We start from the raw sequence: 13,060 nt of genomic DNA, 5'->3' as shown, positions 1-13,060 counted from the left end.
ACCTGTAAGCCAAGAGCGGTCCCATCACACGTGCGCTCGGACTAACTCCTCAAACCTCGACAACCCCTGTTTGTCTCATCTGTAAAATGGAGCTAGTGCTGTATCCTACCACTGTCAGGATGATGAGGACAAAATCCTGTCAAAACATTTGTGGTGCCCAATAGGCTTTCAAGAAATGTTCTCTCTCCTTGTTAAATCTGCAAAGGAAACAATTCCCAAGGGGGCTATCAAGGAAAGAGGAAGAACTAGGATTTAATGGGCCCCACTACCATCCATGCCCTTTACCTGGCTCACCTCATTCTCACGGTCCTCATGGGATTACTCCCCATGGATGTGGAGTCAAGGCTGAGCAGTGACAAGCTCCAAGCTCCATATCCCTCTGGTAATGAGTAAGCAGGATGGGCACTGGAACCTAGGATGTCTGATTTCAAAGCCCCATCTCGCCCTACCCCCCAGCTTGTGCAGAAAAGCCCTAAAGGAAAGAGGTATCAAATTCCCAGGCCCGAGGCCAGGCACATAGAAGAATCACCCCAGAGATCCTCTTGCTGGAAAATTAACTAGACAAAGCCAGCCCTTTTCCTGGACGGAGAGCTCTTGTGAATTTCATGGAACTCCCCTGATGACCCCGAGACATAATCTCTGGGCCTCCAAGCCTTTGAGATGAGGTAGGGTGTGTGGAACAGGGGAGCCATTGTTCTCTAATTAGAGCCTGGGTCTCCTCTGAGGCTCAAGATGGGCCTCTTAATGGAGTCTTCACCTGCTCCAAGCCAGAGCCTTATGATGCCTCCTCCCCCTCAGAGGCAGCCCACCTGCCAGAATCATGAAAGGCTGTCCTCTTGATGTGAGGAGGGGGAGGGGGACCGCATGACTAAGGGTTTTCCCTGGGGTATAAAGGGCTCAGTCCCCATCTTGTTCAAAGCCAAGCATCGTGCACCCAGCAGCTTTCGAGTGGGACCTTCACGGTAGGCACCCCCTTCTCCTGATTGTGGAGGGGGCCAAAAGGAAGGAAGGGAGGGTGGAGGGAGGGCGTTAAGAATGGAGGAAGGGGGAGGGAGGGAGAAAAAGAGGGAGGCAAGGATGGAGGGATGGTAAGGATGGGAGGAACAAAGGGAGGGAGGGAGGATGCTCTCAAGAGGTACCTGAGCCCTGGATGCTACTCCAAGATGTAGCTAAAAACTCAGAGGCACTCAGCTCTTGTACAAAGAGATGTAGTGCCAGAGGACAACGTCTGGTGCATTTACCTGGGGAAAAAATCCAGCACAACACATCAATGAGAGTCCCACAAACCTGTGTGGGCCAACGTCTCTCCCTAGGGCACCTGGTGTGGAAACAGAACCATCATGAGTCATGGGCTGGCCTTACTAAGCACCTAGTTCATGCTAGGCAGGCCCCACCTTGAAGGATTACTCCATTCAATCCTCATGACACCCTGAGGAAGATAAGTGGGCATCTTACTGGCCAGGAAAATAAGTACAAGACAGCTTCAGTGTCTGGCTCAGGGCACTCATCAAGGGAAAGGTGGAGCCTGAGCCCCCTCCCCTGGTCCCCCCCCACAACCCGACTCCACCCCAGGTCTGTCCAGCTAGAAAGGCCTTGCTCTTAGAAACATCCTAGATGAGGCGAAATCAGTCTTCAGGGAACACCTTGGTGAGCCAGGCCTCCAGTGCACGCAGACCAAGGCGAGGCTTGGGGACCCTCAGTCCCACAAGATAGCACTGCCGCAAGGTCCCTGACAGCCCTGGAGGCCTCCTTAGGAAAAGGCTGTTCTCCTCCAGGTGGACACAGCCCCAGCCCCAAGGGCACCTGACTCTGTCAGCAGAAGGATGCTGGATTTCAGCAGCGGCCCTGAGTCATCCCACCCCCTGATCCTAATGTGCATGTCCCCCCACTTCAAGTCTCTTTCCCCATTGTTCAAGGCTGAGCCCATGCTGTCACCTCTGGCTGGCTCTGCAATTTCCCTTTTCTTGGCTCCCAGCTGGGGATTGTCAACTGCAGTGTCACACCACACCCCAGCGAGTGGCTGGCCAGCCTGGGGGCCTCCCAACAAGTATTGCCAAAACTCTCAACAGTTATACAGTGAATAAAATTACTAGGCTGCTTATTTGAGATTTAATGATCACCATCGCAGTTGAGGGTAAAACACCTTGCTACCGAGTCCAAGCTCGCTCTGCTCGCCGCACGACAGGCCGATGAATTGGGAGGCGAGGTGTTGAGGCAGGGAAGACGACTTTATTCGGAAAGCTGGCAGATTGATAAGATGACAGACTAGTGTCTCCAAAAAACCATCTTACTGGGGTTTGGATGCCAATTTCTCTTATAGCACAGAGCCGGGAGGAGACGAGGAAGTAAAGTAAAAAGGCCATAAGTTTAGCAAATATCCCCTGGAATAGCCAGCCTCAGGGAAGGGATGTGTTAATTTCTTCTTTCCTGTAGCCATCCACACGTGGACAGGGTCCGGATGTTTCCCTGAACAAAGGCACTTTAACATTTAGGCAGAGGGGCAGGGTTCCCCGAGGCAGGCCATTACTTATAGACAGTATCCTTTTAGTGAACAAAAGCAGTGGAAAGCAAAGGTTAAAGTAAAAGAAACAGATCCAGCCTGTGGTCAGACTTGCCTCCTCCCTGTTACAACCTGGACCAGAGACTCAAGTCGGACTGGCTGAGCAGTTTGAATCTTGTGCCTGGTGCTGCCATGGTCCCCCTGCCGTGGTGCCTTTGGGCAAAGGTGGCCTTGCAAGTTACTGGACCGCTCTGAGCCTTGGCTCCTCACCTAGAAAGTTCTAGTGTGTCCTTATGAGCCAGTATACGGAGATGCTTGGTGAAGACCCAAGGCAAAGAATGACCCAATCACTGAAAGGTAGTGTTTAAAGGAATGAGGTCCTGGAGTTTATAACATCACTTTTAATTGTGGTAAAATATACATAACATAAAAGTTACCATTTAAACCATTTTTAAGTGAGCAGTCCAGTAGCGTTAAGTGCATTCACATTGTTGTGCTAACATTACCTCCATCATCTCTAAAACTTTTTCAGGTTTTTCAGGTTTTTCTCTAAAGGTTTTTCAGGTTGACACAGCCCTGCAGAGGGCAAGCGTGGGAGTCCAGCACTGGCTGCATTTCAGCCTCTACTTGCCCACTCAGCACAACACCTTTGCAAAGTGCACAACATATACAACCGTATTCAGCAGCCCTGTGTGTGCCACTGGGGTAGCATAGTCACTCTGTATTATCATTCAAACTGTGTCCTAAAAACACGTTCTAAAACTGAATATGTGTAAGTCAATCATCCATCTCACATTCCTTTGGGAGTTAGATTCCCAGGGAGCTAAAACTATTCTATTCTAAATCCCTCTGGTCTTTAAGTTGTTCCTTCCCTATTAAATACATGGTTGACCTGCTTGAGGCAATAGACGTAAGTGACTACTGAAGTTCAATATTGACTGCTCAGATCCCAGGGCAGCTACAGTTGAAATGTGGCAGGTTCCTGACCCCACCCACCTCGCCCCTTCCCCCCAGGCCCTTCCAAAGGCACATTCCTTGAACCGCTAGGACTGCCGCAAAGTATGCAAAAGCATTGTTTGCTAGCGGCAGCGCTGCCAAGCGATGGCCAGATTTATTCTGTGATGTTGGTACAAAAGTTCAGAGCCAGCCCGCTCAAGAATATCCTATGATATCACTTATGGGTGGAATCTAAAAAAATGATATAAATGAACTTATTTACAAAACAGAAATCAACTCACAAATATAGAGAAAAAACTTGTGGTTTCCAAAGGGGATGGGGGGGAGATAAATTAAGAGTTTGGGATTAACAGATACACACTATGTATAAAATGGCTAAACAACAAGGACCTACTTTATAGTACAGGGAACTATACTCAGTATCTTGTAATACCCTATAATGAAAAAGAATCTGTAAAAGTATACACACACACACACACACACACACACACATATCTGAATCACTTTGCTGTACACCCAAAATTAATACAACATTGTAAATTAACTATACTTCAATTAAAAAATGGTTAAAAAAAATTTAAGACTGCTGCTCAGAATGCTGGTGGGTCATAACGTATGGGTTGCTCAAAATTCAATTTACAGAAGTCAAACTATAGCACTTGTTAAACTGCCACCCTTTCCCATTCGTCTGTGAACCACTCACAGGTAAGGTGTGTTTTCCTCACTTTGCTTTCCTGGATCCTTGCAATGTGCCTGACCCATAATAAATAACCATTGATTTAGTGAATAAATAAATGAGACCAGAACTACGTCCTCAAGGAGCGCACGGTGAGGTGTCCATTTTACAGATGGATAAACTGAGTCTCAAAGAGGGAACATAATCTCCTTACTGTCGTATTGCTAACAAAGCCGCTGGCAAAGCTGGGACAGAGACACTTTCGGGGCTTTCTCTTTTTCCTGCACTGCATCACGGGACAAACAGCTCCTGTGGGGTCTCGTGTCATGGTTTCTGAAAGCACACTTGCCATATTATGCTGACTTCTCTCCCAGGACGCTGTTGCAGCTGATGCCAGGACCCCACTGTTTGCTCTGCTGCCATGATCGTGCTTCTGCTTGTAGGAATGCTAATGGCCCCGCAAGGCGGTGAGTGACGGTATTTTACTGTATTTCTGGCTTAGTATATAATTACATACAATGAACCCTGGGCCGTCTTGTCAAATTCCATCTGATTTGCTTACTAGTAATTTTATCACCTTGCCTAATGAGTGATGGAAATCAAACATGAATGATAAGCTCGAGGGTTAATACTGATATTAAAGCTGATATTTTGAGCATGGACACGTGGGATGGGGGTAAGTGGGCACCAGAGAACAAAGGGCAAGGGTTAGCAAGGTCCTCTCCACCCGGTATTGCATCTCCTCCCCCGCTGCTCAGGGGCTGCTGTCCCTTGCTTTGCTGATTCCCTTGGAGTGTGTTGGCCTTCCTGACATGCAACAGCTCCCTTGCCCCTTCTGGAGGCATCTCTGGTGTAAAAGCAAACACTTCCAACCCCACATCCGAAAGTTGGGGCCCATGCCACCAAACCTGAAAGCCATCTAAGTAAGCTCCTTGGCAGCCGGCGTAATAACTCCGAGTTCACTTGGGATCTTAGCTGTGAATCTGAGTCTTCCGGCTCCTTCCTATGCGCTTTCTTATTTGCATATTTATGCAGCTAAACATCCCAAATCACTTCTTTCCTTCCTGCAACTGCTTGGGCACTGTCGTTGCTGAGATCACTCATTTATCTTGTCATTTTTCTCCTTTTTCTATATTCAGGTAAACTCTGGACCAACCCACTGACCCTCCCCTCTCTGTGGTTCCCTTCCAATCCCAATAGTGACAGTGAAGCAAAGGGAACCCACAATATTATTGATCGTTTATCTTGACCAGGACCTGAGTTAGGAGATAATTCAAGAGGTTTGCATGTCGTCCAGAAGCTTGTAGGTTGAAATTAGAATATAACCACTTTCCATAAGATGCAAAGTCTTCCCTTCAAGTTCAAATCCTTCCAAACACCACCTCGGACCTTTCCTCTGAGACAGAGTGGGTCAACCCCTTCCAGAATGTGCTGGGCTTCTATTGATTATTTACTTCCTTCATATGTCGCTTCTTTCTTATTAAAAGGTTTTGGTCATGACTGGGGTCCCATTGCTAGAACAACTGGGGCTGATGTATCAGCCCCTCAAACTTTCTCAAGAACTTAAGTGGTCTTGATCAAATATCAACTATGGGACTTCCCTGGCGGTCCAGTGGTTAGGACTACTTGCTCCCGATGCAAGGGGCACAGGTTCGATCCCTGGTCAGGGAACTAAGATCCTGCATGCCGCACGGCGTGGCAAAAAAAAAAAAAAAAAAAGATCCCAGCTATGATCTTGACTCACCTCATCTTTGGTGACCAAATTGTGCAATGTTCTACAGTTTTTCCCTAATTTTTTTCCTTTTAAATGAAATCTCATTTACCAAAACCCATTTTTATAATTTTTAAACTTCTTTTCTTGTCTAACACTTTCTTCTTCCAAAATGATACATTTCCCTTTGATCAAAATTGTCCTTTTACGTCCTCCCACCCCCACTTACATGCCTTTTAAAATTTTTAATTTCTTTATAAAATTGAGGCCACTAAACATTTTTCTATCTGTCCTTCTTGCTTTAACTCTGTTTCCCCTTAGTTTACTACTACATTGTGATACTAAAAATGATCATGATATCCTGTTATGATAACCTGTCACAGACATTTGTGTTTGTCCTGAGAGATTTTATTTTCAAACACAAACACCTAGAGTTAAAAAAAAAAAGTATAACCATAGAAAGTTTAAGTGCAAACATACCCTTTTATATATGGGTTTAGATGTGCCGTGCCTACAGTTCCAGTTTTGCAGGGGTGAGTGTGTGGCCACCATAGAGACCGCCCACCTCCCCAGTTCGCCAATTCTTGGTCGTGACATTGTAGGGGGAAAGGTCTGTTTTTGAGGCCTCTGCCTGCACGCTACTCTCAAAGAAGTCTGGGTCTTCTCTGATGACAGGACAGGATTAAGTGTGGAAAGGTTTCAACTGTGATTAAAAAAATGGAGTGTCAACCAGGAAAGTCTGGGAGAGGTCATACAGCTCTGCAAGTGAAGGACAGACCGGGGAGGGGTGGTGGTGAACGCATCCTAGACAGACACAGGTGTGTCTAAGGAAATTTGGCAAGGCCCCCAGGGAGGAGTCCATCAGAAGAGTCCCGCGTCCCCCAGGAACCCAGCCCACCATGAATACCTGCTGAGCTGTTGGCTAGGAGCAGCCGTGAGGGATGCGGGTTGAGGCTTCTGTGCAAACACTGCCTTAGACTTCAGGGCGCAGCACTTGCTGGAGTTGGAGTTTCTTAAGGAGCCTCCATAGTGCCTGCACCAGTTCACATTCCCACCAGCAGTGCCAGAGGGTTCCCGTCTCTCCACACCCTCTCCAGCATTTGTTGTTCGTGGATTTTTTGGTGATGGAGGTGTACCTCATTGCAGTTGTGATTTGCATTTCTCTAATAATTAGCGGTGTTGGGCACCTTTTCATGTGCCTCTTGGCCGTGTGTATGTCTTCTTTGGAGAAATGTCTATTTAGGTCTAGAAAGTTTCTTTTCTAAGTGCCAAATCAATCTTCTTGCTATAGTTCACTTCTGGGCCAGTTTCCTATTAGCTCAGAGAAAACATCTCTCTCCGTTATGTTCACTGGTTATAACAATTCCCTGCTGAAAGTAGGGTTTTCTTAAAGATTTTTGGAATAAATATTGCAGCATGTAAAGAAAAAATAAAACTAAATACAATAAAATAAAATCCAGGGTGACTGTTATAGCTGCTCATGAAAATGCGTGGGCACCGATATCCCGAAAAGTAAGTGGGAGTGTAGGGGGGCAAACATACCTGATTAGCCCATGTCAGTAATAAGATCATTCCCCACCCTCCAGAGCAGAAATTTTATTATCAGTTGCACAAAGGAAATACCAGTGCACTAATGAACAAGGAGCAGGCCATATATATATATGTATGTGTGTGTATATATATATATATATATATATATTTGCGGTACGCGGGCCTCTCGCTGTTGTGGCCTCTCCCGTTGCGGAGCACAGGCTCCGGACACGCAGGCTCAGTGGCCACGGCTCACGGGCCCAGCCGCTCCGCGGCACGTGGGATCTTCCCGGACCGGGGCACGAACCCGCGTCCCCTGCATCGGCAGGCGGACTCTCAACCACTGCGCCGCCGGGGAAGCCCAGCAGGCCATATTTTACAATCGCTGCTTAAGTGGGCAGTAGATACTCTTAGCTGTTGGCTGGTATGCTAACTAAGCAGTTCCTGAGCCCGCTGTGGCCAGCGTAGAAAGTGCCAGAGCAGTTACACGGGCTCTGTGATAAGGGCTCGACCAGAACTGAAGTTGTGAGTCTCCCTCCTGGTCTGAAAGCCTGCACTGTGCAGAGCACTGTCGCCGTACAGCCCGTGGCGCTCAGTCAGGAGGGAACTCCTCTCCCTGGGAACCATTCCGAGAACCTGGCAGAGAGGAGCCGTGGTTGGAACCAAAAGCTGAGACGTGTACGTCAGCTCAAGCCCTGCCTGGCTGGCCTAGGTGGCGTACTGACCCCACCAAGCCCCTCTGCACACACCCAAAGTATCTTCCTTTCACCCTCAAACTAAAATCAGCCTGCAACCTGCTTTTGTTGCTGTTTTAATTTAAAATTTGAGCCAAGAGTTTAAAATGGGAAGATTTTCCAGACTTCCAACAAATTTTTTAAGATCTGGATTGTGGGATTCCTTCCCCAAGGCCTGGGGCTGAGTGACAGCTGTCCCTCCCACTGTGACCTGGGGCTCTCAAGTTCTCCACAGTCTCCACCAATCCTTATTGTCTCCCAGCACTGGACCACTTGTTTAAATCATCTGCCTGACTCCTGGAGAGATTTGGGTTTGCAGTCTTGAGTCTTAAGAAAGACTCCTGTTTTCTCTGTCCTGGACAAGTACAGTCAGTCTAAACCTTACTGGGCTCTGGGCCTCCCATCTCAGCCCTTCCAAGTCATTCTTCATGGTTTCCTTTAATCCACTCAGCAAACAGTACGCCAAATGAGGTGCTAGGCTTTGGAACTATGATGAGGTTCCTGCCCTCAGGTGTTCAAAGTCTAATGCCAGAGACCCACAAGTAAGGAGACCCTGAGAATCAGCATGAATAGTACCATGGTAGAGGTCACCAGAAGGTGGGAGTGGGCATGAGAGCTCAGAGGGCAGGCAACTAGCCAGAGTCTTCCAACATGGAGGGAGGGAGAGAGGAAAGACTTCCACATGGTATTGTTAAAACTAAGCTTAAATGGTGAGTAGCTGAGCCAGGCTGAGTCATGGACAAAGCACTCCAGCAGAGGACATGGCCTGTGCAAAGGCCCAGGGGTCGGGGCACACTCATGGAACTGAGAGCAATTCAGGATGGTTGGAGTGTGGCATCCAAGAGGGATTGATCCCAGCTGTTCCAGCTCACTGCAGTCCCCCAGATATCAACCAGGGGTACAAAATGCACAGGACAGCCGCAACAGAAAATTATCCAGCCCAAATATCAATAGTCTTAGGCCGTGAAACCTGCTCTAAGCCAAACAGGGCCAACTGGGGGCATCTTCCTGAATAAATTTAATCTAACCTGCTTCTTTGAAGGCCAACCCTTTGTGGCTTTCAGATTTGCAGGTTTCCAAACAATGTCAAACTTATGGGCCTGATTAAATTGACCACTTTGTGAAGAAAGACAAAAATCTTTCAACATTTCAGGCTACTCATATGCTGCATATAACCAGGGGGGAAAGCACTGTGAGCGTGGACAAGTCTGTAAGCCCTCTGAGCCTCTAGGGAGCTGGTCCCTGGTTGAACTAAGATTCCAATTCCCATCCATTTGTCCCCATTGCCCATCCTCCCACCTTGATGAAACACTAACTGAGGTTGGTGGTAATATTTGGGTACTGTAGAAATCATCATGTTTTCCCCAAGCAACATTTCTCAAAGTGCAGTTTCTAGGCCATCAACTTTAAAACCAGCTGGGGAGCTTGTTAAAAATATCTGTTTCTGAGCCTTACTCCAGACCTGCTGGATCAGACTTGAGTGAGGGCACAAGGATGGTACCTTTTACTGAGCCTGCATCCCAGGTGAGTTTGATGCTGATAGTCTGGGGGAAACCCCTGTCCTCAGTTATAAACTACTTGGAGTTTGGGGTCCTTTCCATGTCTGTTTTTATTTCCACCAATCCTTCATCTCAAGTAACTCCAAACAAACATGCAACATAAGTTAAAACTGTATGCTTCGTGTGTAACAACAGCCTCAAGGTAAGCCCCTAAACCTCCCCATCCTGAACCAGAAAGCCACTCCCTTAGGGCCAACTAATACAAAACACTGGGTTACCCAGCCACTCCTTTATTTTCTTCACGAGGTGACCACAGAGAGCTGGCACATAGCAGGTACTAGAAAAATATGTCTAGAGTTGAATTTATGTGCATCCTCATTGCTATCCCGGCCACCACTTCCCAGCTGTAGCCCAGCACTTGGGCAGCGGCAGTGTTGGTGCTAACCCTGCTCTCCTCCTCGATTATAGTGGCCCACCCTCTGGACACCCCACATCTTCCATGGGAGCTGCCTCCAGGACTCTCAGAAAATATCAGTAAGCATCCTTTGATCTTTTCTTAGGAGACCTAGCTGGATAGAAAGCTGTCTAGGATATCGGCACAGAAATCGATCCCTTCTGAGTAAACCCTAGAGCCATTTACTGCTGTGGCATTTGTAGGTAAAGTGATTTGAATAAGACTCAAAAGCCTCTCTCTCACAGTTTACTCTGGTGTCTGACCCACTGTTGGTCTCTCCTTTGAGATAAAGCACTAAAAACTCTCATCAAAGACACAGGTCAGCTGAAAGGGGAAACTAGAAGAGGGAAGTAAATGGGCTGATGAATGAGGGTTATGTAGTGACTGCATTAAAAGGCAGGACGAAAAGAAAAATATGATGTATTTTACATCATATGATGTATGATGTAAAAATATGATGTATCCTCTGGTTATCAGAAGGGAGGGACCTGTAATTGTTCCTTGGGGAATGGAAGGTTTTCCTGGTGATGGATTGTAAATATTTCTCAGGTGGGTTCTTATACAGGCATCGCTGAAGAATAGAATACCTCGTGAACTAGCTGGTGAGGTTAACCCTGAGTTAAGCGTTCGTTTCTGACCTTGCAGAGAGGTGAGCTGAGTCAGCCGAACTATTTGTGCGGGAACCCACGCAAGCTAAGTGATCAGTCCCATCCAGACACGAATGTTAGTGGCCTCTCTCCAAACGGCATCACCCCCATGGGAAGTGCAATGCCCACTAGGAGGTCTTCTTCAGGTAGATATTTAGACTCACAGGCCACACCTGGCGTTTAGCAGGCTCGGGGCCAGGAAGCACTGTGTGCCATGCCAGCCATTCTTCTTTATCGAGATAACCCCTGGCAGCAACCTACACAGTAGTCCAGGATCCCCTAGGTAACAACTCAGGTACAAGGGAACGGGGCTCACGTGCAGCAGCCCCAGGACCCGCCCTGGCCTAGAAGCTTCACTCTCCACAAGAGTCAGTACCCCTAGTAACCACCGCATAGGTATAATTTCTAGGATGCCAGGATGGACGTGCCCACCTGAATGAGTCGTCACGCGGATGGAGACCCAAAAATGATGGCTTCCCACCAGGTGTTTGTAGTTCCTCAGATACACCTCACCATCCACGGGCCTTTTTTTTTTTTTTTTTTTTATCATGGAGCATTGTTGTCTAGAAACACAGTTCACGGTTTTTATCTTATCAGGTTTCTATGGTAACCTGTGTTACTAGAAAGTTAGCCCAAGGTCAAATCTATCTTTACAGAAGGGGTTTTACTCACTCTTCCCACAGGGGATGGACAGGGAAGGGAAAGGGGGAGACCTCAAGCCTCTCTAATTTATTTTCTCTTCCTTCCACTTAGATATGACTTTCCTCAACGGGGTGTTTAAAAACGTGGGAGGAGTGGCCGAAATTTTTGGTAAGTTAAATCTGAACTTGCTTTTACTCCCCCAGGTGTCAGGGCGTGGGGTGTGTGTGGGAAATCTAAGGAAATTACCAGGGCCTTGGGCTCTGCCCTCTGAGCTCCCACAGCCTCGTCAGCAAGCTCCCACAATGTGACCCAGGTCCTGATGAGAGTAGTGGTGCCCTTTAGCGCACAGTGAGTCACTGAGTTGCCAGGTGGCTTCGTTGTCCTTCCCTCATTCATCCTGACCTCAACCTGGCCAGGAGGGGAATGGCATCCCTACTTTACAGGCAAGAAACTGAGCCAAAGGAGTTAGGGACTTGCCCAAAGCCACACAGCCAGAAGGGACAAGGTCTCCTCTGAGTCCAGAGCTTGGTCCCCTTCCACAAAAGTGGTTTTATTTTTCCTTCTCAACTACTGAATATACATAAAGTTGAAGAAGCATTCCACTGATCAGTTATATATCTATTATTTGACTGTTAATCACACGGCATTACGATGATTCCCATCACTGATGACTAAAAGTACCCAAAATAAGATTATAGTAAGATGGACATGAGCAAGGTGACTCTGAACTGCTATGGGATTAGACAGTGCTGCGCGTAAAACTGCACTTAAAATGTATGTATGACTAAGTGCAGGTGCCCTGGAAGCTCTTGAATGAAAATGCATGTTTCTATAAACACATACACATACACATAAACCTTAGGGTGGCTTTTTCCATCAGCGTAGAATCATGTATTCATGTTTCTGATAAGGCTGTGTGGAAACAAAAGGCGGGAAGGGAAGTTTGAATGAGGTAGGAAGAAACTAGAAGAGCAGTGAACAGTCGAGGTGGACGTGGTCCTCACAAACAACTTTGGATCTCCCCAAGCTCCCCACGATGACCCTGTGTGTTTAAATCGGTGCTATGGGGTCACCTCATTAAGCACCTGATGATCATCCAATCAGAAAGGCAGAGAGCAGAGAGGGCGACCACGAGTTGTAGAGTCAAAAAGGTGGATACTGTTTTCTTGCCCATTTTGTGTGCAAGAGCATTTTTGTTTAGGATAAGTCATTGTTGCTGGTGGATACCTCGGGCACGTCTCTGACCTTCTATTTCTTTACCCATGAAAGGGAGGTGACAGAATAGCATCTGCCTTACAGGATTAACAAGAAGTTTATGGGGGGGGAATTCCCTGGTGGTCCAGTGGTTAGGACTCCGAGCTTTCACTGCCAAGGGCGCGAGTTCAATCCCTGGTCAGGGAACTAAGATCTGGCTGCCAAAAACGTGGTGCTGCCAAAAACAAGCAAACAAACAAACGAAAAACCCAAGAAGTTTATGGGATCATAGACCAAATGAAAGCTTTATAAAGCATTACTCACTCCATCAGTTTTAACTATTGTACTATTTAAAGCACTAACACACCATTGTAAAGCGATTATGCGTCAATAAAGAGGTTAAAAATAAAATAAAAAATAAAATACAGCACTTACCACAGTCTCTGGCACACAGCGGGTGCCCGCAAGTTATTGGTGTCTGTACCCCTTCTCTTCCTGCACTGATTCATACTTCTT

At 47.1% G+C, this 13,060-nt stretch overlaps 1 protein-coding gene across 1 annotated transcript in view; it reads left to right on the top strand.

Annotated features, from left to right (window-relative positions):
- The first annotated feature begins 327 nt into the window (after positions 1-327).
- Positions 328-13,060, top strand: part of OC90 (otoconin 90) — a 31,768-nt gene continuing 19,035 nt past the window's right edge. Inside the window, exons 1-3 of the mRNA XM_060127744.1 lie at positions 328-382; positions 10,076-10,141; positions 11,462-11,518. Coding sequence (XP_059983727.1) covers positions 328-382; positions 10,076-10,141; positions 11,462-11,518 — 178 coding nt within the window. The remainder of the gene's footprint in view (positions 383-10,075; positions 10,142-11,461; positions 11,519-13,060) is intronic.

The sequence above is a fragment of the Lagenorhynchus albirostris genome, chromosome 17 (genome assembly GCF_949774975.1).
Source record: "Lagenorhynchus albirostris chromosome 17, mLagAlb1.1, whole genome shotgun sequence".
Taxonomy (NCBI): domain Eukaryota; kingdom Metazoa; phylum Chordata; class Mammalia; order Artiodactyla; family Delphinidae; genus Lagenorhynchus; species Lagenorhynchus albirostris.
This window is presented reverse-complemented; position numbering and strand designations above follow the sequence as displayed.